The sequence below is a fragment of the Leptopilina heterotoma genome, unplaced genomic scaffold (assembly GCF_015476425.1).
Source record: "Leptopilina heterotoma isolate Lh14 unplaced genomic scaffold, ASM1547642v1 Lhet_197, whole genome shotgun sequence".
NCBI lineage: Eukaryota > Metazoa > Arthropoda > Insecta > Hymenoptera > Figitidae > Leptopilina > Leptopilina heterotoma.
This window is the reverse complement of record NW_025110913.1, coordinates 666,308-693,499: the sequence shown is the minus strand read 5'-3', so window position 1 is coordinate 693,499 and position 27,192 is coordinate 666,308. Positions and strand designations below refer to the sequence as shown.

At 24.8% G+C, this 27,192-nt stretch overlaps 2 protein-coding genes and 1 long non-coding RNA gene across 7 annotated transcripts; 1 reads left to right on the top strand and 2 right to left on the bottom strand.

The window, feature by feature from the left end:
- Positions 1-1,435: 1,435 nt before the first annotated feature.
- Positions 1,436-18,663, top strand: LOC122501014 (KICSTOR complex protein kaptin-like). Of its 2 annotated transcripts, XM_043610224.1 has the most exons (7): positions 1,436-1,636; positions 3,711-3,872; positions 6,780-6,883; positions 9,382-9,464; positions 11,181-11,426; positions 12,139-12,240; positions 17,788-18,663. In XM_043610224.1, the coding sequence occupies exons 1-7, from the start codon at positions 1,554-1,556 to the stop codon at positions 18,064-18,066; spliced, it is 1,059 nt and encodes a 352-aa protein (XP_043466159.1). In that variant the 5' UTR covers positions 1,436-1,553; the 3' UTR covers positions 18,067-18,663. The 2 variants fall into 2 exon arrangements, with proteins under 2 accessions (XP_043466159.1, XP_043466158.1); XM_043610223.1 differs by lacking the exons at positions 1,436-1,636; positions 3,711-3,872; positions 6,780-6,883; ... (1 more) ...; positions 11,181-11,426; positions 12,139-12,240 and adding exons at positions 15,441-16,287; positions 17,160-17,692 and having other exon boundaries at positions 17,788-17,927.
- On the bottom strand, positions 11,508-15,258 carry LOC122501015. The gene is made up of 2 exons (XR_006301532.1): positions 14,878-15,258; positions 11,508-11,627 (listed from the first exon to the last, which is right to left on the bottom strand). It is a non-coding gene; the product is annotated as an uncharacterized LOC122501015 (long non-coding RNA).
- LOC122501012 (probable E3 ubiquitin-protein ligase HERC4) lies at positions 18,649-27,192 on the bottom strand. Of its 4 annotated transcripts, none has more exons than XM_043610219.1 (18): positions 27,092-27,156; positions 26,085-26,174; positions 25,487-25,676; positions 25,213-25,326; positions 24,806-24,928; positions 24,374-24,649; positions 24,083-24,234; positions 23,819-23,935; positions 23,347-23,747; positions 23,041-23,209; positions 22,669-22,962; positions 22,372-22,551; positions 22,210-22,293; positions 21,943-22,125; positions 20,830-21,140; positions 20,571-20,720; positions 20,047-20,386; positions 18,649-19,301 (listed from the first exon to the last, which is right to left on the bottom strand). In XM_043610219.1, exons 2-18 carry the CDS (start codon positions 26,085-26,087, stop codon positions 19,149-19,151), a joined length of 3,240 nt encoding a protein of 1,079 aa, XP_043466154.1. In that variant the 5' UTR covers positions 26,088-26,174; positions 27,092-27,156; the 3' UTR covers positions 18,649-19,148. The 4 variants fall into 4 exon arrangements, with proteins under 4 accessions (XP_043466154.1, XP_043466153.1, XP_043466155.1 ...); XM_043610218.1 differs by lacking the exon at positions 27,092-27,156 and adding an exon at positions 26,785-27,061; XM_043610220.1 differs by lacking the exon at positions 26,085-26,174 and having other exon boundaries at positions 27,092-27,192.

Genomic DNA, 27,192 nt, shown 5'->3' with positions numbered 1-27,192 from the left:
ATTCAGTAGGCTCAAAGATATATTTTCTGGGGGCATATTGATATTTTTATTATATTTATTAGTAATGTTTTTAAAATTTAATAATTTTTTCATCATTTAGTAGAATTTTTAACGGAAATCTTACGTTCTCTGTTGCAAAAGAAAAGCTTTCTTCCAATAATCATTATCATTAATGGCCCTCATTAATCTCAATAGAAGTTATCCTCGATTTGATAATATTTTCTCCTTTACGAAAAATTCAATTTTCTCTAATCTGGCACAAAAAAATTACATTAAAAAATTCTAAAGAAAATTTTATTGCACTGAAAAAAAAATGTATTTGATTCAAATAAAACCGATTACTCGACTGTTGTCAATTAAATATTTACTTGAATCAAATAAATTTTATTTGACTCAATTAAATGGTATTTGAACCAATAATTTCAGTATTTGAAGCAAATATGAATTAAACCATTTAATTGACTCAAATAAAAATTATTTAATTGATAATAGTCAAGTAATCGGTTATTTGAATCAAATAATTTTTTTCAGTGTAGGTATACTACTTTTAAAATACTTTTTCTAAATTAAAAAATTAATGGGTATTACACCAAGAGAAAAATTTTATTTAATCCAAATATATTTTGTTTGAGTTAAATAAACGTATATCTGTATCAGAACCAACTAGACTTTTTATTTGTTTTACATAAAAATTTCATTCGACATAAATAAAATATATATTTGAGACAAATAAAATTTTATTTAAACCAAATAAAATTTTATTCAAACCAAATCAAATTTTATTTAAACCAAATAACATTGATTTGTAACAAATAAAAAGCCTATAGCTGGTTCTGAGTAAAATATATCTTTTCTCTCTGGATGTAAAAAAAATTTTGCAAAAAAAATTGATCACGTCATAAAATTTTGAATTAATCACAAAAATATTTTTTTTTTGAATATATTTAAAAATATCTTTCTAAATAACAAAAAACAAAAATTCGGTAGCGAAAATTTACTTATGTTTATAGTTTGTGTGGGTGGTTTAAAACGAATGTCAGCGAGACAGTAAAAGTGACGTGAGTAAAATGACGTCAACAACGCACTTCGGTTTCAAAAAAAAAAAAATTAATAAATATAAAAATAAATCTCTATAATCTAATTCGAGTGAGAATTAATTAAATTATTTTGAATTTCAAAAATGTTCAAGCATCTTTTTTTTGAGAAAGTTACTCATGAGATTTCCGCATACAGAAAATTATATTATGAAATAAGACATTTGTTGCCAAAGTATTTGGGGAAATATTTTTTTGGATCAAAAATTTTCTTTTTTATGATAAGAATTTTTTTTATATTTTCTTTTTCTTGTGGCGGTTTTTGAAAAGGAAAGGGGAAAAAGTGAAAAAGAAGAAGAAGAAGAAGAAGATTATTTTGCTTTGGCCAGGAATTAATGGCATGTGAGATAGTGGATTATAGGGGGGTCGAAAATAACTTAGAACGTTAAGAGGAAAGGGGGAAAAAGAGAGGAAGAGGGAGAGAGAGAAGAAAATGTTGGTGGAGGAGTAGGTGGTCGTATGGTCTTTGAAGCTTTTGCTTTAGTGAGTTTCGTGTGTTCCATCTTCCGAAGTACACGAGTTTTCTACGTTTTGGCATTTAGGTAAGTATTTTGCGTCATTGGTTCCGACTAAAAAGGATTGCAAGGAAGTGCAATGTTCACCCTCTCCTTCTGATACAATTTCTTTGCAGAAGAAGTCAAAAGAGGGATGTGGTATTACACTCACATTTATGTAGCATTCGCAGTAGCAACGCTCAATTTACCAACGTCACTCTCACTGTCCTCTTATCTTCTTTTTTCTTTTTTTTCTTTTCAATTTTTTTCTTTTTTTCATTTACTATTTTATTTTATTTTTTTATTTTCTATATTCTATTTTTTTTATTTTCTATATTCTATTTTTTTATTTTCTATATTCTATTTTTTATTTTCTTTATTCTATTTTCTATTTATTTTCCATTTTCTTCATTTTCTATATTCTATTTTCTTTTATTAATTTCTATATTCTATTTTCTTTTATTAATTTCTTTATACTATTTTCTTTTATTAATTTCTTTATTCACTTTCTATTTTCTTTTTCTTTGAATATCAGTCTGTCAAAAAAAGTACTTCTTGTTCCCTATCGTTGAATTGTTCAACATTTGACAAAACTATTTAATGCAATTTATAATTTATTACACTTTACAATTTGAAAAGATTTTTTAAATTATTATCTCCAAATCTATTTTGAAATTTTGATCTACTTTCACAATTTCCGGAAGCGAAAAAGAGTTTACTAATTCCTAATATTTTAATATTATTGTAATTTTATTTTATTTCAATTCGCCTTTTTTGTCCTGATTTGCGTTATTTATTTGTAAACTAATGATTTTTTTTGTTAATTTTATAAACTACACAGAAAGAAAAATTTGATTCAAATAACCGATTTCCAGTCTGTTATAAAAAAAAAAAAAAAAATTACTTGAATGAAATAATTTTTATTTATTTTCATTATTTTATTAAATGGTATTTGAACAAATAATTTCAGTCTTTGAAGCAAATACCATTTAATTGACTTAAAAATTAGTCGATTCAAGTAAATATTTAATTGATAATCAAGTAATCGGTTTTTTAAATCAAATTATTTTTTTCAGAATTTTTTTGTTAATTTTATAAACTAATGAATTTATTTTTTCTTAAATTTAATTACTAATTTATTTCCTTGGAATTTTGAAAAAAACTTTCTAAATTTATGCAATTACTGGGGGAAAAATGATCATTCCAAAAAAAAAATTTATTCCAGAATCGAATTTCACCTAACTAGACTAGTAGACTATCAAAACTAGAAATGAGTGTGAAAGAGAAACGAAAATTGCGTGTATATATATTCGGAGGAATTTTGTAGCAAAAATAACCACTCAGAATCACTCGTTTCTGTTCACTGGGACGTTGTTATATAGTTATTTTGTAATATAGAAGTTTTGTCGCACGTTTTCCGGAAGAGACACACAAACTTTCGTTTGCTAACTGAAAACAAAAAACAAAAAGTAAAATTATCTCATTCGCTTTCAAAATATGAATAGTTTTTTGAAAATAAAATCCAAATAACGAGGGAAAACTCACAAAAAAACAAAAAATTCGTTTTTGAAAATAGAAGAATAGAATAGAATAATAAAATAAAAATTAGAATAAAAAAGAAAATAAAAAATAGAATAAAGAAAATAAAAACAGAACTCATAAAATATTTACAGTAAATTCCGATTGTTTAAAGGGTTTAAACAGAAAAAGAAGATTTGAAAATCAATTTTCAACGATAATCTAATTTGAACTAAAAAAAAATTTCCTGAACTTTAATGAAAATACCATTCAGAATATTGTGAATAGAAATAATAAAGATGAGTTAACAGAATTAACCCGCGAAAGATCATTGATCTCTTTAAGAAAGTTAAATTTAACAAAACAAAATGTGAAATCTCAAATTTCGCATCTTTCTCGCATGACTTTGATTTTCTTGGCACAATATTATAGACGGCTAATAATTAACAAAAATTTCACAACGCAAACTTTGTAATAACATTTCATTAATCTCTATAATATATAAATTTTATTTATATACCTATATATATATATATAACTATCAAAAAAAAATATATATATCGAAGGAAGAAAAAGAAACTTTATTAGGATTTTTTAATTTCAGAAACGAGAAACTAAAAAAAAAAATAGAGTCGAGCACAATGTCCGGCCCAGGGCCAAGGTTTGTGAATAACCAATTTAATTCTCCTATAAAATTATATTCGCCACAGTCAATCCAGGAAACGTTGGATCGCCAAACTCAAATTCTAGCCAACGGTGCAATCGGGTAAGAATAATAATTTGCTATATTTATTTTAAAATGCGAATGACAACAAAAAAAGTTGGATCAAAAATATTTACAAAATAGAAAACAACTGTAAATTCATATCGTTTTATACTTGTTTCGAATTTCAAAACTAAAATAATGTTTCGTCACAAATCAATTTTATGAAAACACGATTCATTTTATTACACAACATTTTTTTACTAAACAAATTTTCTTATAAACAAATTTTTATAAAATTATTTTTTTTTTTTTATTATTTTTATAATAAAATTTTTTTCTAATAAAATGAATCTTTTTAAAAGAATGAATGTTTTTAGTGAAAATATAAATCTTTTTATTAAAGGAATGCATCGTTTTATTAAAATTAAAAGAATGAATTATTTTATTAAATACAAAATTCTGTCAAAGAAATATATTTTTAGAAATAGAATGTTTAAAAAAAAAAGATCGTCCTTGGATTGAAAAGTGGAATTTGAGATTTAAGCATTTTGATGAAAGACAATAATGAGGAAGAGAGCGAAAATTTTCTCGAATTATAACACGCAAGGAACTTTGTTAATTGAAACACTTGCCAGGAAAGGAAAGAGAATAAGCTAATTGTCACGTAGAAGATCAACTACTAGAGCGCAATTAATACGAAAATAAAACTATTCCATGTATTATTGTCACAAAAGAAAACAAGATTTGTGACTTATTGGCAGAAGTGTGAACCTGTACACCGCAACTTGGACGCATTATTGTCCCTCGAGAGGCGATAGACTATTATTGTTTTAGAGACTTTAAAATTAACCCAGACGAACGAGAAATTTTTGAAATTTTCTTTTTTAAAGTCAAAAGTAAAGGTAAAGTCGAAAGGAAGTAAAATCAAAGGAGTAAAATCTAAAAGAGTGAAATCCAAAGGAGTAAAATACAAAAAAAGCAAAAAAATATAAGGAGCAAAATTCATTAAAAAGTTAAAATCAAAGTAAATTCAAAATGAGTAAAATCTAAGAGTGAAATCAAAAACAAATAAAATTGAAAAAAGCAAAACTATAAGGAGTAAAATGTAAGAGTAAAATCAAAAGAAATAAATTTGAAAAAAGCAAAAATGTCGAAAGCAGAAAAATCAAAAGAAATAAATTCTAAAGGAGAAAAATCCAAAAAAAAAATAAAATTAAAAGAGCAAAAGCAAAAGAAATAAATCTGAAAAAAGCAAAAATGACAAAAGTAAAAAAATGAAAAGACGTAAATTCTAAAGGAGTAAAATCCAAAAAATATAATTGAAAGAGCAAAACAAAAAGGAGAAAAATGACTTTTCACCTGATTTTCAGAATATTTTTTAAATCGATAATAATTACTAGTTAATAATTATTTTCAAAAAAATTGGAATTAAAATTTTTCAAAGAACTGAATTTATAATTTTTAATTAAAATTATTCAAAATTTTAATTTAGAACCTTTTACAATTTAATTATTTCTAAAAATTTGAACCAATAATTTTAGTATTTGAAGGAAATCAAATTTATTTGATTTGATTCAATTATTCAATTATTTTATAATAGAGGAGTAATCGGTTATTTGAATCAAATAAAACCTTTTTTTTACTGCACTAAAATTCCTACAATATTCAATTATTTTCTAAAGTTTTCAACTCATTCTACTCAAATTCTAATTATTTTTAATGATTTTTATTTAATTTTTTAAGAATTGATAATAATTCAGAAAAAAAAGAAAATTTCAATTGAAATTTTGCGAAAAATTTTTACTATAATTTCAGAAATTCAATTTGATTTTCTACTATTTTTAATTAAAATTTTTCTCTAAATCAATTACATATATTTTGAATAATTTTCAGAAAGCTCTTCGAGAATTCTATTATTTCATTACAAATATTCATTTTTTTATAAAAATTCGAATTGCACCTCTTTATTTTTTTTTTTAAGTATCGAAGGTGAATAAAAATTCAACGACAGTTTAAGTTTCAGAATTTTTTCAAAGTTACACCAAAAACAAGAATTTTTGTAGCATTTCTATAAAAATAAGTCGAAAAATGGCACATTTTTTTAAAATAGTCGAAAAAAAGTCGAAAAGTAAAATCAAAGGAATGAAATAAAAAGGACTAAAATCAAAAGGATCAAAATAAAAAATTTTGTCCATTAATTAAAATAAGGAGAATGAATAAGTTGACATTGAGAGAAAATTCATTGACACATTTTATGACATCGATCATGAATGAAATACGGCAAATGTCTTGAGAATGAAGATGCGCTCAGTGACCCTCTCTCTCTCTCTCTCTCTCTGTCTCTAGGTCGCGGCTTAACGATTAATATCAGTGACGTCATATTTTATAATTGACTCGAATGAATCAGAAAAGATTTTTTTCTTTTTTTTTTGAAAAAATATTAAGCCGTCGGTGATCAGTATAAACCTATGTGTATAGATTATTTTCAGAAACGCGAATCATCGCATGATAGAAATAAACCCCTGGATGCGAGCTTAATCTGTGTTGCGCAAAGAACCCGCGAGTCGTCCGTACTTGACTTAGTTTCGCGTTTGATGGCCTCAGGTATTCACTTAATATCCGAAAGTGTCTATTCGATAATAATTCACTGCTAATAATTCGCCTGATAGTAATTTTCAATATAGAAGAAATAAAATCACCAATAAAATGATCGAGGAACGAAGGTGCGTGATAATTGTGATTTTTTTCAATTTACGAAAATTGAAATTAAATTCTTGAAAATTTGATTGAAATTTAAATTCAAATTTGAATTGAAATTTAGATTCTAGCAAATAATTTGAATTTTGGAAATATTTATTCAATTTTTCGAATAAGGATAGATTCGATACAATAATTCAATGAGGATTTATAACAGTAGTTGAATTTTTTTCATATAAATAAATGACGAGAGGAATTTTTTTATTGCAGGATCGATTTCAACCAGTTGGCAAAACCGGCGAATCTTCAAAATAGCGCAGTGCTTCGGATGCTCGAGGAAGAGGAAATCAGAAAGCGCAATGGACAACAACCGAGTGAGTTCGAAATTAAATTTTATTTTTTGAGAAAAAAAAATTTTAGGAATTGAATTTAATTAATTAGATCGAAATTTACTATTTTCTTCTGCACCCCAGAGAAATTTTTTATTTAAGTCAATATAATTTTATTTAGTTAAATGAAAGTATATTTGTTACAAAGCTTTGTAAATTATTTGTTTCTTTTAAATATTATATTTAGCACAAAAAAAATCTTATTTGAACCAAGTAAAATTTATTTGAACCAAATAGAATTTATTTAAACCAAATAAACATTAATTTGAACTAAATAAAATTTATTTGTACCAAATAGAATTTTTTAAACCAAATAAAAATTAATTTGAACCAAACAAATATTAATTTGAACCAAATAGAATTAATTTGAACAACGAATTAAAATCTTGTTTACCAGAAATAAAATTTTTATTTGAATCAAATAAAGATTAATTTTAGTCAAATAGAATTTATTTAAACCAAAAAAAATTTATTTTGAACCAAATAGAATATATTTAAACGAAACAAAATTAATTTGGACCATCAAATAAAAATTAATTTGATCTAAATAAAATTAATTTCAACGAAATAAAATTTATTAGAACCAAATAAATAATTTACTAGCCTTTGAGTCAAATATATTATTTTTCCTGTGGGTGTTTATTAAAATAGAAATAATATACAAGAATAAATAAATTTATTTTTCTTTTATTTTTAAAATTTAGTCAAAAATTCCTCCGAATAAATTCTATTTTAAAACTATGAGTGTAAAGCTAATTAAGTATTTTAAATATGGGGTTAATTTTGACCTTCTGTATAAATGAGAGACTTTCCAGAAGCACGTGTGACCTCCCCCCTTTTTTCTTAAATATTGTTAACCCCCCTACTCTTGTCTTGACCGTGAAGAAAAGTCTAAAATCAGTCTCAAGATAGTTTCTACACAATAATCAAGTAGACTATCGAATAAGTTTAGTTGTTGGCCAGTTTTCGTTTTGACAATATCGCGATATCACACTATTCAATATATAATTTAATTGCAAAAGGTATAATTAAAAATAATATAGATCCACAAAAACACCCCCTCTTTGAAATTTACTTTAAAAAAAAAATTCACATCTCATCTTGACGTACTGTAATTTTTAAATTCGAAAATTAATTAAGAGTCGAATTTTTATTTTAAAACTAGCTAATGTTTTCAAATTTTTATTTATTTATTTAAAAATTTAGTTAATTATTTATCATTTAAATATTTATATAAATATTTTTTATTTAACTTTTCAATTCTTTTTTTCTTTTAATTCGACTCTTTATTTTTTAACTCGGACTATTTAAATTTTGACTATTTAAATTTTTAATATCTGAATATTTACTATTTTTATTTATTTATTTACAAATATTTACAATTTTAATATTTATATTAATATTAATATTTATTAGGTGTTCAGATACTTTTGACTATTTAAATATTTTTTATTTAAATATTTACTATTTAAACAATTACTATTTAAATATTTATTGTTTAAATTCCAGTTTACCTATTATTTGCAAACATTATTAATAAATAAATAATGAAAAAATAAATAATAATTTATTATTCATAATTATTATCCATTTTATTATAATTATTAAATCTATTATTCATTTATTATTTGTTAGGTATAATTTAAGAAAAAACATTTAAAGTGCCGAAATTATGCTATTATTTTGCGAAAAGTTAATTTGTTATATAAATAACTAAAGTTAAAGACGTAATTTACACCGCGAAAGTTAAATGCACCAATTCTAAGTAGTAAAAGTGCCAGTGTTGTGATGCCGAGTGGAAAAAAACTGCTTTAGTCAGACCGTAATAAATTGAAAATTACGTTTGCGTTTGTAATCATTAATTACCACGTAGAAAATATAAATAAATATCTACAATATTCGACTAAAAAACATTTTTTTAATTAAAAATTATATAACAAATTTTTTTAATAGTATAAAATTAATTGTTTCATAAATATATCGTTTTAAATTGCATCCAAGGCATCCAAGTTATTCTTTATTTGCCAAAAGAAATATTTTTATCGTTATTGTCAACTTTAAAGAATTCAAAATAGTTTTAACTAATTTTTTTACTTTAATTTTTCTGTTAGAAAGGAAAAATTATTTTTTAACTTTTCTCTTCGAAAGGATCAATTCTTTTCTAATTTTTCTGTTTAAAAGGAAAAATTATTTTCTAATTTTTCATTTCAAAAGACAAAATTATCTTTTACTCTAAATTTTCTGTATAAATCGTCAAATCGAAGCATTTAATTTTTTTCCTTCATAAATATCGGGAATAAAATAAAATATCTTAATAGTTTGTAAATAATTGTAAAAAGAGGACTGCTTTCACTTCGAAAAGTTTTAAAAATATAGCAATTTAATTATTTAAAATACAGTATAAAAATACTGTATTTTTGGTTTAATTATTAATAATTGTTTATAGCAAAGATACGTTTGTAATAAATCAAAACGAATTATAGATCTGAAACGTGTAGCGTGGCCTCCTCCGCCAGAGGATCAAGATATTGACGAATACATTGAACAAGGCCCTGTTCAAGCCAAGGTAATATTTAATAAATACAATTTTCAAATAATAAAGCTTACTCTTTTAGTGAAAACCGACATATTGCATTAATCTTCAACACCAACGCAAACATGGTGCCAAATTTCTATTGAGTGACTCTCTAACAATGTATTGCAACTGACATAAGACAAACAAAATATTTTTCACAGTCACTTTAATATTTACTTAATATTAAAAGTATAATTTGATCTATCAATTAATTATACTTTACTAATATTTTGCGATACTTTGCAATTTATGCCAAAAAAAAAATAAGTTAAGTCAGCAGTACCGAATTTTACGAAATCTGCTTTTTTTGCTATATATTTATGTTAATTTATAAATCAAGGACCATTCTTGAGTTCCTAGTTGACTGCACATAATTTTCGAGGCTAGAGGGTCTAACAGCTTTTTTCAATCATCTTATCATTAATTATCAATTCTTGCATTCTTTATTATTTATCAAAGCATTTTTTATTTTTCTTTCAATTTAATTTTTTTGTCTATTTGTCTTGCCTTTATAATTAAATAGACAAATAGACAATTTAATTTAAATTAAACAATTTATTGTTTCAATTTAATTAAATTTACTATTTAAATGAAATTAAATTTTTGAAACCTAATTACATTTCGGTACCGACCGAAATTCTTTTTTGAAAAAATTAAATTTAAAAAATATGACCAAAAACCCTTGTAAATTACTCACAGTAATTTAATTAATTTTCATTTATTTATTTTGACAGTGAAAAAAAAATTATTTAATTCAAATAACCGATTACTTGTCTATTATAAAAAAAAACATTTACTTGAATCAAATAAATTTTATTCAAGGCAAATAAATTGTATATTTGAACCAATAATTTCTGTATTTGAAGCAAATTCAATTGAATAGACTTTAATAAAAATTATTTGATTCAAGTAAATATTTGAAGACGTATAATTAAAGTTATTTAATTTATTTAATAACCAGGGTGGTCACAAGTTTCAGTTAAAAAATTTAAAAGCTAATTTCCATTAAATTTTCATTTCTAAATTTACGCTTAAAGATTTTTTGATTAAAATTTTTGATAATTCAATTATTCTGAAAATTTGCAATTAAAATTCTTCAAAAGTTGATTTTCAAAAATCCTAATAAAATACTGAAGAAAAAATTAATTATTTTCAATTGAATTTTACAAAATTTCAATGGTTCAAAATATTTTTAATTGTATATTTCGAAAATTTAAATAGAAAAATGATTCAAAAATAATTTTTTAAAGATTTATTTATAGTTATTTCTCACACTATAAAAATCGAAATGAGTTAAATTTAATACTAAAAAATATGATATTTTATTGCAATATTTAGAAGAAAAGTCGAGAAAGTCGACATTTTTTAAAATAATTATTGTCAGTAAATTTAGGGAAATGGCAGGAAAAAAAATTTTTTGTCAGGGAAATTTAGAAAATTAAGATTTCTTTCGACTTAAGTCGAAAGAAATTTTAATTTTCTAAATTTCCCTGACTTTACTGACATGTGGCCACCCTGAATAACTATTAATCAATATAATTTATCAAATATTAATTTAAATTTAAGTATTTACATATTTAATTTCCTCAATTATTATTATTACTTAATAACATTGAAAATTGGTCGAAAAATAAAATACTTATGAAAGAATGCAAGAGTTGATAAATAGGAGAATTATACCTTTCATTTTTTTGAACATCAAAAAAGACTCGTGGAATTGGCGAATACGCCACATATCAGAGTAGTCCATCGCCTCAGAATTTTGCACCAACATCGCCAACGCCAGTGAGTCCTGGTGGCACATTACGTCAGCCCTCACACTTTCAACAGCAAAAATCGGCTAAAGGTTGGGCACCCGTCACACCCCCAGCCACTTCTCCTTTGCCCCAAACAATTCTCCAGCCACCCACTTGGAATCAACCACAACAACTGCCAACACATTTGCAAACTCAGGTGAGTTTTAATTGGTACAAAAAAATGTTCATCAAATTTTTTTTTATATCTAATTTTTATATAATATAACTTTTTTTTCTATTTTTATATACTTGCGATTCACTCACTATTTCCAGATCTATAATTCGTCTCCTATATCAATAATTTTGAGTCACTTACTTTAAAAAACGATGTTGCGAAATTGATTCAAGTTTAAAAGACCTAAAACAGAAAATTAATAATTAATTGACATTAAATTTTTCAAATTTTTCAGAAATTACAAAGTATGTATTATTTTATTTTTATATTATAACGATTGTGACTAATTGTTTCATTTCATTAAACATTCTCTTTTCTCATACCATTCAGAATTCATGTTTTGCATAATTATAATTATAAATTTAAGCTGAGCTATAAATAAAACTCGAAGAAAATGTGTAGTCAACGGATAATTTAATTATAATCGAAAAAATTATTAAACTATAGATACGATTGATTGTAGTTTTTTTTTTATATTCCAAAGCATAGAACAAGAATAGAAATTCCAGAATAGATATTGTTATTTTTAAATTCCTATTTTCCTATATTGCTTGAAATATAAAATTAAGTTTTCAGAAAATATTTTCAAACGACAATTTATAGATTTTTCTTAATATATAAATATAGTCGACACAAGTTGAAAAGAAAAATGAATAAAATATAGTTTCAAGATGAAATAAAAATTTGATTACAGAGCTCAGTGGATCGAACGCGACAACCTTATTCATCACCAATTTCTACTTTTGAAGCACCACCTTCAACAATTACATTAAGGCCAGAACCTCCAATTTCTCAGGTAATGTTAATAATAATAACAAAACCGTATAATAAGAAAATGATAATTACAAAAATTGACTTTATTATTAAATTAATTATCTTGAATTAATTGAAATTGAAAAAGGTATAAAAATGGTAATCAAAGGAAAACTTGATTGAAAAACGTCAGAGTTATAATGTTACTAACCACTGATTAACTGAATAAAATTGACGTGTACCTTAAAAATAACTTTCAACAAAACTAATGTCTTAGATAATATACATGAAATTGAAAAGAGCGTGCGAATGTTGTAACGCTAAACCCTCTCATAATTTATCAAAGTTGAACATTCATAATGACACAGTCCACTTGGCAATCTCTCAATTGCTATTAGGCACATTATTAATGCCGCAATAATATTCAACTAAATAACTGTCTTGATTCTCGGTTTAAGGTTAATTCATTTGTTATTTAATTTGTACATAATACACTTCCAGGGTTGCTACAAAAAAATTAATTTTCTCTTTCCCTGATTTTCCAGACAAAATTTTCAATTTTTCCCTGACTCTAAAGAATATTTTGTTTCACTCTACAAATTATTAGATACTCAAAGAACTGTTCTATTACATTTATTTAGGAATTTTTTTAATTAGTCGGAGTGATTGATATCTTTATGTTTTATAATAATTTAAATTTCCATAAAATTTTTCAAAAAAAATTAAATTAGTTAGAAAAATTTTAATAAAATCCTTCCCAAGAATTCAATTATTTTTACAAGTAATAAAATACTTCAAATGAATTCAATTATTTAAAAAAAAGTAATAAAAAACGTGTCAAGAATAATTGAATTATTCAATAAGTAATAAAATTCTTCGCTGAAATTCGAATATTTTCTAAATCTACTTTTTTTAATAAAATTTCTCAAAATAATTCAATTATTTAAAGAAAATGTAATAAAATTCGTTTCAAGAATTCAATTATATTCATAAATAATAAAATTCTTCACAGGATTTCAATTATTTTTAATACAACTTAAAATAAATTTCTCAAAAAATTTTTGCAAGAATTCAATTACATTTCACAAATAATGAAATTCTTTGTTGAAATTAAAATATTTTCAAAATGTGCTATTTTAATCAAATTTTTCAAAAGAATTCAATTATTTAAAAAAACTAATAAAATTCGTTGCAAGAATTCAATTATTTTCATAAATAATAATATTCTACACAGGAATTCAATTATTTAAAATAATATAATAAAATTTTTGTGCAAAAATTCAATTATTCTCCTAAATAATAAAATTCTTCACAGTATTCCAATTATTTTTAATACAAATTTAAGTAAATTCTTCGAAAAATTTAATAATTTTCAAAAAATATTATTAAAATTCTTCGAAAGAATTCAATTCTCAAGTATTTTTAAAACGCTTTGCAAAAGATCCTTGGCAATTTTCAAATCCATTTGTTTACAATTTAATTTTATGAAATTTTGATTATTCGGAAATTCTTCAGTTAAATATTTAGAAAATAAAAACTTGAAATAATTTTAAAAAAATTGATTTAAACTTTTAAAAAAAAATTAATTCAACAGAATTGTCAGTTAAAAGTATGAAAAATTTATATTTTCAAAGATTTTAATTTGAAGCCTTTTTAAAATTAAATTATTTTTAAAAATTCATACTATAATGCTTTTAATATTCAATTATTATCTAAAATGTTAAATGAAATTAATTTTTAAATCAAGTTTTATTAGAAAATTCTACAAGAATTCATTTATTTAAATATAAAAATAAATAAATGAATGTTTTTCAAAATTTAATCTCATAAAGAATTTTATCAACAAATTTTTAAATAATAGAATTATTTTTTCGACAAATTTTAATAAAATTTTCAAGAATAATTACATTTCTTGAGGAATTTGATTAAAATGGTATTAAAAATAATTAAAACTCTATGATGAGTTCTATTCTTTATTATTCATGAAAATAATTGAATCTCTGTAAAAAATTTTATTATTTATGCAAATAATTGAATTTATTGCGAAGAAATTTATAGAAAAAATTGGTGAATAATTGAATTCCTGTTAAATTTTTATTATTTATGAAAATAATTGAATGTTTGCTTAGAATTTTATAAACACTTTTTTGAAATAATTGAATTCATTTGAAAAATATTATCAAAATAGTAGATATTGAAAATCATTGAATTGAGGAAAATTTTTGAAAATAATTGAATATTTACCAAGTTTTATTGGAAATTTTGAAAATAATTGAATTTTGGAGAAGAATTTTATTAGTTTTAAAGATAATTGAAATTTTGACGAGAATTTTTTTTTTATTTCTGAACATAATTGAACTTCTACGAAGAATTTTATTGTACTTTTGAAAAAAAATTGAATTTCTGCAATCATTTATAAGTTCTCCAAAATTCAATTTATTCCAGTACATTAATAAAAATCCCTGACTTTTCCCTGACCTGTAGCAACCCTGACTTTTCCATCGGAAAATTCGAAATCTCGTTACTTTCATTTTAGAATGAATCATATTAATAAAAATACATACGAAGTTTGAAATTATAAAGACGGAAACATATAGAAAAATTACTGGACCAATATTAATTATCAGTAGAAAAAACACTGTTGTACAATTAAGACAATTATTATTAAAAATATACCAACCTACTATGACGATGTCCTGTGCTTCTCGACGACCACGTTTTAACCTCAAATTCCAAAATTCCAAAATTCTTCACTTTGCAAGCTTTGCAATGTTGGAAATGCAGAAATTCACCAGCAGAATCAACTTTTTATTATATTTTACCCTCCAAAATACTGATTCTACAGTAATAAACATCAATTTTTAGGAATGAAATGAAGAATTTGCAATGTCAGAATCGTCAAAACTTTCTGAATTATAAACAGATTTATCCAAGTATAAGTATTTCGATTACTCCAACTCTTTCCCAATATTGTAACTACATCTGTTTTTTCACCTTTCACGACAACTTTTACCTTTTATTCGCGATTTTAAATAAACAAATTTCGTTAAATTATTAACAAATCTCACAAATCCGTTGGTAGCGTCGGTTTCACTTCTCTTTTTGAATAACGACACTAGCGCCCTCATTTCACGCGTAACTTTTACAATCTTTTACGATCGCATTTACACATTGTTACAAACGTTACGTTGACTGCATATTGTTTCTACACCTACCCATCCCTGGTTTATTTTTGACATTTATACATCTATAGGTTATGAACACCCCTGAGTTTATTTATAAACACGTGACATCAATCTATTTTGTAAAAAATGACCAAAAACTAATATAAACATTAAGTTTTAAAATAACTTTCAACAAAAACAATGGAAAATATTGTCGATTTACACTGGTTTCCATTAGTGTCACAAGGAAATATATATTCACTGACAAATTTACGATCAACAAAAAATGCCAATAAAGTACTTGTTGCATCGTTAAAAAGAAATATTTACCTTTGCGAATGTCACGTATTACCGAAAAATCAAATAAATCCTCTAATTAAGGAATTATTATTCACCTATATTCCAAGTGGAGCGGAAATAATATCCATTGACGCATACAATAAATCAAAGGAAGACGATGAATTTGTTATTGGAATTACAATAATGAAATACAGCAGTGAAACATCAGTGGAAAGATATTTAAATATTTATTCAGAAGGTGCTGGAGATACTGATGATAATAATTCTATTGAAGCAATTGCACAAAATTGTCTTATGGTCGAATTAAATTATACGCCTTATCATTTGTATCATACTGAAGTTATTACACAGGATTTGGAGAAGGAAATTGTTTGGTTAATATCGAGTGATGATTTTAAAGTTCACATGATTAGGGAAGATAAGACAAGTCATGGATACATTGAATCGGAAATTGATAAATATTTTCCGGAATTTATTGAATTAAAAGCAATTGCTCTTTGGATGGATATTTATTATTATGAGGATTATAAGCGAAGATTAACTGTTGTTGGTTGTGAATGTGGATTGGTTAAAGTATCAGAAATTGATGTAATCAAGGGGGAAATTAATCGGAGTTGGTCGCTTAGGTATAAATTTTTCTTGAATAAAAATCTCTGTAGCATTTGTAGATTTTCAAAATACATAATTGTTACTAGCAAATGTTACGTGATATTCAATTTATTATTATTATGCAAATTACTAAATTTTTTATTTTCAAATATAAATGTTCGAATAAATAATTAATTTAAAAAATTTACTTAAGTATCAAGTACATAATTATTATTGTTTGTATATTCAAATTTAATTTCAAATTCAAATTAAATCTTCGCAAGAATTCAATTATAAAAATAGTCGTGTCTGTTAACAATTATAATTAAATATTTGATTTTTGAAGTTTATTAAAATTGTATTAAAAATAATTGAATTCCTGAGAAGAATGTTATTATTAAAAAAAAAATAATTTAATTCTTGCCATGAATTTTACTCCTACTTATAAAAATAATTCAATTGTTTCCAAGGATTTATTAAAATTTTAGAAAATAATTGAATTTTTTCGAACAATTTATTAAAAATTTTAGAAAATAATTGAATTCTTTTGTGAAATTTTATTAAAAATAATTGAATTTTTGTAAAGATTTTACAATTTAAGAAAATAATTGAATTTTTTTGAAGGAGTTATTAAAATATTAGAAAATAATTGAATTCTTTCGAGATCTCATTCTTTATTGAAATTTTATTGAAAATAATTTAATTTTTAAACATTTTACTATTTAAGAAAATAATTGAATACTTGAATTAATAAGTAAATTTTTGAAATTTTAAATCTGAAATTATTCAACAATTGAAGTTGTTAATAGTAAAAATTTTTGTAATTTGCATAAAAATTATAATAAATTGAACATGACGTTCCGCGCGTAACATTTGCTAGTATAATAATAATAATTGAATTTTAATTTAGATACGACAGTCCAGTATCCGGTGTTCGTATATTTACCCACAGAAACTTGATTGAGAAACCATCGTTTTTGGAAATGATACCTGACGTCGAAATGAATATTAATTTTAATATCCTGATTAATACAGCGAGTACGACAATAATATTCGAGGATGTTTTAAATCAGGGATTGGATAATGATATTAAATTGAGAAGCAGCGATCCAACATCTTGTGTTCTTTGTTGTTGCATCGCGGACATTAATATGGACAATCAAAATGAAATTTTGCTCGGCACGTACGAACGAGAAGTTCTTGTTTTCGCCAATCGAAACGGAAAATGGGAAATGACCAGTAAAAAATTATTTGACGCTGCTATTCATTCGATATGTTATACAGATTTGACTGGTGACGGCGTGAATGAACTCGTCGTTCTCACTCAAAGAAGTGTTCATATTTTACAGCACGATTCAAAAATTATTACCGAACTCTGGAGAGAACGTTATCAAGCCTTGATAGCCGATAAGCTAAAAGACTGAAAAAAAATTATTCTAAGACGTAAAGACAAAAATTTTACCATAAAACCTTTTCCATTTAATACTTTCAAATCTATTCTTTCGATTGTTAAAAATTCTATTTTTCTTCTGTTATAGATACCAGCGCCAGTATATTTAGCACAACCAGCGGCGACAAAAGCCCCGATAAGTGGAAACATGAGGGGAGATCAAAAATGGCCACCAGAAAGTGTCAAAGTTCAGACAGAGGCGGAAAATAAAGCTCGAATGGAACTAGCGAAAGGACCCGTTTGTAGACCGCGACGAGTAAGAAAAGATTACAGTGGATTTTTTGCTCAACATGCTCTAAACAGTACTTATCCTGGCTATAGAGCACCGCCAGGAACTCAGTACTTTACTCCCGGTTATCAAAACTAAACGAAAACTAGTTTCTAAGTCTTTTTTTTTAAATCTCGAGACTGCGATCATGTTGCAAAATATTTCTCTATTAAATCACAAAGAGAACACTAAACATTGCAACAAAGGAGTTAAAGAAAAATATTTTACAAATTTAAGAAAAACAAATTTTTCAGAAATTTACAATAAAATAATTAAAATTATAAATCTACAATTTTCTGATTAACAAAAGTTGAATCATTTTTCTCAACTCAAAGAAATTAATTTCTTTTCGCGAATTGCTTGGCTCGCCTTTTCTCTATTAATTAAAAAAAACAGTTAAGAACTAACGCTTCTGATCGCAAATTATTGCGTTTTGAGAAAGAGATGTCGAGAAAATAACAAAATATCGAAAAATTCGCTTCGAAGATAGTATACATTGCGAAATAAATATAAAACGAAACCAAAATACGAAAAAACAAAAAAAAGCTGTGAATGTAAATACGAAAAAAAGGGATATTAATATTTTTGTAAACGTTATTCAAATAGGTAACCAACTAATGATTATCCTTTATAAATGGTGTATTATATGAATAAACGTATAAAAAGTTTCTGCAAAACTTATTCATTTTTAAACTATACGTTACTTTTATTTATTAAATACATACGTCCAAAAATTAAATATTCTTTCCTCTTTCCTTCATCATGATAAATAGATTTGTATTTATATATTTAACAATCGTATTTGACTAAATTTTATAAAGAGAATAGTAAAAAGTAAAATATTTATCATCAGCAATAAATAATTAATAAATGCTTATCGGCAAAAATCTTTGTACAATATTCTTTTTACAATAAAGTCATAATTCTGCATATGTTCATTATTTAGACGTTTCCAAATGACGATTCCCTGAGTTTTCTTTTTCGTAATTAAAAAAAAATAGTTTAATTCGTTTATTAAAAAAGTTAGATTTCCGCATCTTAAATAAAAATAATTTCCCACCAATCTTTAAATCAGATTATTAATAATGTCAATATTTTTAAAAAAAATTTAGTTTCTTTTTAATATATTTTAGCTGTCAATTTCATTATTAATTCATTTTCAAAACGTTTTTTTATTAATTTCAAACTAAAGAAAAACCCTGCGTTTGCTGAATAGCTTGCAACAATTTATATCGTAATTTCTCTCGAGTTTGATATCGTGGCAAATCTAAAAGATTAAAACAAGTATGAGCAACAGGAAGGAATCTTTCGTCTGTCATTGGCTGAATCGTTATCTGGAATTTTAGTCTTAATTAAATAAAATTTGATCTAAATTTTAAATTTCATTAATTTTTTTAATTCTTTTTTAAAAATTAAATTCTTCCTTTCAAAATTAAATTTTTAAATTTCAGAGTTACCACAAAAATTTAATTTCTTTTTCCCCTACGTTCCAGACAAAATTTTGACTTTTTTCCTAATCCTAAAAAATATTCTGATTCACTCTAAAAATTATAATTCAAATTTCTCAGAACTATTTTTTTCAATTCTATGAATATATTTTAATTTTTTCGAGAAACTTCATTAAAAAATTAAAAATAATTGAATTGGTTCAAAGAAATTTATAAAAATTGGTAAGTAATTAAATTCCTGTGAAATTTTTATTAAAAGTTTGTTTAAATTAAAAATAATTGAAATGAGGAAAATTTTTGAAAATAATTGAAATTTTAACAAGAATTTTATTACATTTTTTGAAAATAATTGAATTTCGGAGAAGAATTTTATTATTTATAAAGATAATCAAAATTTTGAAAGGTTTTGTATTATAATTCTTGGCAATTTCATAATTTACGAGGCAAACAAAATAGACACCGAAACTTAGAATTTTCTTATAAATTCTAAAAATTTAATTTTTTTCAGTACTTTTAATAAAAATGCCTGACTTTTCCTTGATTTGACCTGAGGCAACCCTGAATTTATTTAGAATTGAAAGAGTTAATTAATTTCCAAAAATTAAATAGATATTAAAAAAAGAAAACTCACCCTTATAGCTTTCATTCCTTGAATGGGAATTCGATCGCTGCCGGTTAAAAAGAGTAGAAATTTCCTCTTCTCTTCTAGTGGCAATTCATGAAAAATTTTCCAAAAGGAAACAATAGTTGGATCGTTCTTCGTATAGCCTTCCTTATAGCTGGCATTTTTTTCCAGCTCTTCCCAATCGTAATTTTCATTACCAACAACTACAGCCATCAGTTCATGACTGTGAAATAATTGCAATACACGACCTCCACAAACTTTATGAAAACCTTTATTGAATTCCTCAAACTGATTCTCCACCGATTTATTCAAAATATAATCTATCATCAGATCCACGTATTGTTTCCTAAACATTAGAGCATACATTAGAAAAAAGAAACGATAATAGAAATAATAAGAAAAGATAATAGAAAATCCTAAACATTAAAACAAATATTACAAAAAAGAAAAGATAATATGAATAATAAAAAATGTAATAGAAATAAAAAGAAAAGATAATAGGAATAAATTTCTAAAAAGAAAAAGCTTACTTATTTTCTAGAGTAACAGGAACTTTACTTCCACCAGGTATTAATTCGTAAATCTTATTCTCCCCATAAACTTCTCTGGTAATTTCGAAATTGAGGCAAAAAACGTCTTCGAAATCACTTTCTGTATAATTTAAAATATCTTGGAAACTCCTGTATAAGAAAGAAGTAAAATTTCAAAAAAGAATATATAATTTTTTTTCATAAACTGATTTAATTCAATTTAAATTCGATAAAAATTAAATAAAATTGTAATTATTACTTGGCGCAAATTGGATCCATATCCTTGATGTCATTAATATCGACGGGCTCGTTTAAAAGCTTCTTGTAAAGTGCTAAAGGAAACGGCAAGTCGATTATGATGAAATTATAGATAACGAGGCCACAAAGTAATCCAATCAGAAAGTACATTTTTACATCCTCGAATGTATATTCATTGAACCAAATTGTTCTCGTTTCCTCATATTCCCTGAACATTCCATATTTTGGATCTAATATTTCCTTTAAAAGAAGCATGAAAAATTCTTTCTTTACGCCACCAGCATCTTCCGCCTCTTCTCCGTGAAATTTCACCTTTACAAAGGAGAAAAAAAAATGATTTAATAAATTATTTTATTAAAATCATCTAGTTAAGAAAATGTTTATTATTTTTTTTTTGAATTTTAATAAAATTCTTCTCAAGAATTTAATTATTTTTATAAATAATAAAATTCTTCATAAGAATTCAATTATTTTTATAAATAATAAAATTCTTCGCAGGAATTCAATTATTTTAATAAAATTTCTCGAAAGAATTCAATTATTTTAGGATCTTTAGTAAAATTCTGTACAAAAATTCAATTATTTCCATAAATAATACAATTCTTCACAGTAATTTAATCGTTTTAAATAGAATTTAAATGAAATTCCTCGAAAGAATTCAATTAGTTTTTAAAGTTTCAATAAATCTTTTATCAACAATCAATTATTTTTGTTAAAAATAAAATTTTTCTGTAGAATTCAATTATTTCCTTGAATAATAAATTTCTTTGCTAGAAATCAATTATTTTCATTTTTCATGAATAATAAAGTTCTTCGCTAGAATTCAATTATTTTAATAAAATTCTTCTCAAGAGTTCAATGATTTTCAAAAATAATTATTTTTAACAATTTTAATAAAACTCCTTGAAAATATTGAATTATTTTCATAAATTTTCTTGAAATTCTTTAAAAGAATTCAATTAATTTTAGTACAATTTTATTGTTAAATTCTTTGAAAGAATTTAATTAAAAGTTTTTAATAAAATTCTTCAAAACAGATTATTGCAATAAAACGATTATTAATAAAGATTATTAATAACTTGTAACTACATTCATAGAAAATAAAAATACTTACTCTAAGCGGTTTTTTTAAATCACTCGACTCATACTGAGATAATTCTCTCAATGTATCATCAACTAAATTTTCTCGGGAAACATTAAGCATGACAAATTGTTGAACATGACCAGAAGCTGAGAACATGTTTAAAAACATGCGCGTAATATTCCTAGTGGCTGCCTCATTCATTGCTGATTGCATCTAAAAAAAGAAACAATATTTTCAAACATTGTGTCGCAATATTTAAATTCAATTTAGTATTAAATTCATGAATAATAATTATACCTGAATAGCTTGATCCGTTTCAAGTAAAATAGTCTTCGCTTCCGCATCGAAGAGAAATGGATAATCACATAAATGTATTCTGTGCTGAAAAATATAAATTAAATTACTTGTAGAATAAAAGCAAATTTTAAAGTTATTAAAACGAAGAAACATTAAATTTACCATTTGACTATTGTCAGTTAACCATATGTAATAATCCAATTGAATATTTATAAGATTCACTAAATCTGGCAAATGGAATACATCGTACGACACGCGTTGACCTTCTGAATTCTGATTCAGATCGTAGAGAAATTTTAGCATTGTCAGTGAGAGCTTCAACATGTAGTCTTGAGGAATTGGCTATATCGTTTAATTTAAAAATAATTTGGTTATTTATTAAATACATTTTTTTTTGTTTTTTTTTTTATTTATTTTTTTATTTATTTACTCAAAATTAGTTAATATCTCAATTCTTACCTTGTTTTCAGTAATTTTTGTCTGTTTCAAAAAATTTTGCACCACTGCTTTATAGATTCGTACAAGTCGTTCAAAATAAATTGCCGGCGTACTTCTCCACCAGAGACCAACAATTTTCTTTGCCTCGTGTTTTAAATCAAGAACTGCTTTTGTAAACGGTTTATGAAGAGTATCACAATTCGTGGAATCCGCAAATCCATGATAAAGAGGTAATACAACATAAATTCTCAGTGTTTCAACGTCCGGTGGCGATGGTACCAGACATTTTAAAAGATCCAAAATACAACTCGAAATCTAGAAGAAAAGTAAATAAAAATAGAATCCCTAGTTTTATTTTAGTTTCAGTATTTTTTTAGTATTAAACTTTTGTACCAATTCTTTAATAGTAACGTTATCTAATTCGGAAATGATTCCAAATAATTTCTTCGCTTGATTAATATCAATGCCGTGATGTTTACTGGAACAACCATAGTGCGCATCGTTCGCAAGAAAAAAAGATGCATTGATGCAAGCTAAACTTCTGAACACAGTTTCTAGATACCTAAAAGAACAAAATTATTTAATGTAACAAAATTTCATTGACAATTTATTAAAATTTATTACAATTAATTTCAATTAATTGTAATAAATTTTAATAAATTGGCAATGAAATTTAAAACAAAATTGTTTCAAACTTACGTGAGAAGATCATGATCAACAGAAGCGCCAAATGGAACTTTTTGACAAGCAATTAATTGCTCTTCAGTCACGGTCAGAATTTGTGAGCTTGGTGCTAATATTCTGCAATCATCGGCCTCAATATTATCCTTTATTTGTGTGACCGTGGCAAAACAATGATTTCCACTGCCACCGCTAAAGATATGCTTGAGGGTACAATTTTTCGCGTAAGGACTAAGAGAAGGTTCAACTTTACTGCTATAAACATCTTGTGACGATAGCCATGGACCAAGAATAACTTGTGGTGTCGTGACACTTTTTGCAATACGAATTCCCAATTGTCCAGCACCACCTAAACCCCAAGCGTAAGCTCTCCCTCCTCTTGGAACGAAGGCAAGTGTATGTTTTCTACCACAAGTCACCTAGAAATGTAGATTACTTTTAAAAAAATTAATTTTTACAAATGATAATATAATTGTTTTTAAAAACCTACTTGAGTGACAACACTGCCCATTAGTTCAGCGACTTGTCGTGGTAAAATTTCGTTGCTATAACTCCCGTGACCGAGTTGACCGTACATTCCAGCGCCACATGTAAACACGCCACCGTCCTTGAAAATTAATACACAAAAATATTAATTAAAATATTAAAAAATTTAAAAAATTAATAAAAAATAAAACAGAAAACTTAGTTGAGAATTGAATAAAAATTCTAATCAGAAGTACTAGCATAAAGAAGAAATAAAAAATTCTCTTACCATTGTTAAAAACACTGAAAACTCTTCGCCGCATGATACGTATCGAACTTTTGAATTTCTTAGCGTTCTTAACTGTGATGGAAGAAGTCTTCCTTGAGTATCATTTAATCCTAGTTGACCAAAATTGTTCCTGCCCCAACCAAAAATTGCCCCTGTATTAAATAAATAAAATTATTTAATTAAACTCCGAGTCAAGTCAAAACAAAAATTTAATGAATGTGAAAATTCAGTTAAACTATACTCAGTATATTTGTATTAATTATTTTTTAATTTATAAAGAAAAGAATTTACCTGATTTTGATACGACTATACAATGATATCCACCGCAAGCTATGAAAGCAATCGGAATTCCAACTAGACTAGAAATTAATTTGGGTTTGAGCTCTTTTTTAATATTAGGACCAAGACCCAATTGGCCCTCCTTGTTCGAACCCCAGGAATATAATTCGCCATTATTTGTTAGAGCCAATGCATGCTTCAAACCACATGCTATTTGAACAACTACACTAGTTCCTAGAGCTTTTAATATTCGAGGGTAACCCTCGCCAATTGATGTCGAATCTAAACCTTTAAATTAATAAAATTGAAATATATAATTTTTTTTTATTCAATTGAATTAGTTTATTAACTAATTAACTTTAAATTTACTTGAAGTTTTCTTTAAATTCATTTCTTGAAATAAAGAAAAGAAAAATTGTAAAAACTATAAAATAGCAAACATACCTAATTGCCCATCTGTATTGCAACCCCAACAAAAAAGTTGACCCCATTCGTTCACCACCAAATTATGATAAGCTCCACATGCAACCTTTTTGAAAACGAAAGCATCTAATCCTGGTATTAATTCTGAAATAAAAAAAAAAGATTAATACATTTCAAAATTAAAAACAGTAATGAAATTCACCCGAAAAATGATTAGATACAAAAAAAATTCTATTTAATTTATTTACGAATTTCTTCAATTGTAAAATTATTTAAAATTATTATTTGTTACTGTAACTCCTTCAAAATTATTTTCCTCATTTCAATTGAATTTATATTTTCTAGAATTTTTAATTAAAATTCTTCTTTAAACCTGTAATGAGAGAAAAGAAAGAGAGAAATGACATTATAAATCTGTTAACACTTACCTAATCGTTTTTGCCAGTCTTTTTCGTGTCCCAACTGTCCAGAGTCATTATTTCCACATGAATAAATTTGTCCATCTCGAGTAATGACTATTGTGTAATTTTCACCACAGGCAACTTGGAAAAAAGACATTTTCAATTAGTTTTACGACAATGCTAATAGAAAAGAAATTAGTATTCAATAAAAAAAAAATTTAACAAAATTTACACAGAACAAAAGAAAATAAGAGAGAAAAAAATACATAAAATTAAATAATAATGAGACTTTGTCATTTACTTTGTTCGACTTCTGGTGCTTTGATAAAATCAACTGCTCGTGGTGAAAGAATATTTTCTTCTTCAATTCCACCGAGTCCAAGTTCTCCATGTACGGTACTTCCCCAACAAAACATCTCTTTATGTAAATTTGTTGGCGTTATTTTCAAATCAAAATCACTGTCCAAACGACGTTTTTTCGACCAGCTTGCCTGTATGCAATTTTTATTAAATAAATATTTTTCTACACAAAAATTATTTTCTTGCAAACACTTTCTCTAAATTCACTACTGTTAGTGCAATGAAAAGTATAGACAAAAGAAAATAATTTGTATGAGAGAAACTAAATAAAAACCAAAGCATGATGAATAATAATAAAGAAATGTCATTTACTGTGTATTATTATTATTATTATTATTTGACATAATAATATATTACAAAATATTGATGAGTCAAGAAAAAAAGTATCATTCTCACAGGACACAAACATGCTTATACAAAAATGATGGATGAAAGAGAATTTTTTTTTTCCTAAACATGATTGAAAGCAATAATTAAAAGGTATTTCTAAAAATATTTACAAGCAATAAATTGCAAATTACAAGATATTTGTAACTAACCATGTTGATTTTGTTGTTTGCATAGTTCTATAAGGCAAACTCTTCAAGAAATTCAGGTGATATAATGTTTTTTAAAGCACATAGTTAATCCTAGAAACATTTTCAAGTTTATGAAAAATTATATTTAATATTTTAGAACAGATTCCTTTCTCATAACAATAAAATTTTAACAGTATTGCAATTAATAATAATTTAGTAATTAAAATTTCGAAAACTAAATTTTTGATTTTGACACACTTTATAACCTCATATTAAAAATTGGATTCGTAAAAACAATTATAATTATTGAAAATCAAACGTTTGTTTTTTTAATAAAAATAGTGTTTTAAATATGTAAAAACAATACGTTTGTTATTCAAATTTGATTTTTAATTTTCAATTTTGCAAATCTATATAGAAAGAAAGAAGGTTAAAAATAAAAATATTTCAAGATTATTATAATAGCCACATAATTCTTTCTGAATGGAAATTGTAAAATTGTAAATAATACTCAAAATATTTGTAAATAAATGACTAACAATATGCTACTAGAATAACAATTGAAAGTAGCTGAATCATTTTCGAATTTATCTTTCATATTTTTATTCATTTTTACTACATTATCTATATACGTCTTAACGTCTATAAGCATCTAGAATATAAATTATATTATAGAAATATCATAACAATAAAAAAGAAATCATAATATAATAAATCTTACCTGGTGCTAAAAATATATGTTAATTTAATTACAACACTGTTATGATATTACTTTAACTTGGAAATATTATACACAAAAGGGAATTGTTCGTTAATTTCTTTATAAACGTTTTCGAAAACTTGAAATAATAATAATAATTTAAAAGAAATGTAAAATAAAAATGCAATGATAAGTTTTTGGTTATGTTGTTTCAGCACAATATACAATGTTCCAGCAGGTATTATTATTTAGAAAAAAACAAGCCGTAAGCTTTCATTCAATAAAACTCCATACCTGATTGTGAAGCAAGGAAACTATTCGTACTTACATTTTCATAAATTAAATTAATTATTAGTAAATAATAAAGCGAAAGATAATAAAATTTATGTCAAATTAATGGACAATGACATACTATTCAGGGTTGGGAAG

Bases quoted from the DNA above. Each gene is read 5' to 3' on its own strand.
- LOC122501014 (XM_043610223.1), top strand. From the start codon at position 15,563: ATGGAAAATATTGTCGATTTACACTGGTTTCCATTAGTGTCACAAGGA. The intron at 16,288-17,159 runs GTATAAATTTTT...ATTTTAATTTAG, and splicing joins AATCGGAGTTGGTCGCTTAG to ATACGACAGTCCAGTATCCG.
- LOC122501012 (XM_043610219.1), bottom strand. The intron at 23,936-24,082 runs GTAAGAGAATTT...TTAATTTTCAAG, and splicing joins TTTCAGTGTTTTTAACAATG to GACGGTGGCGTGTTTACATG. The intron at 22,963-23,040 runs GTACAAAAGTTT...CTTTTCTTCTAG, and splicing joins ACGTTACTATTAAAGAATTG to ATTTCGAGTTGTATTTTGGA.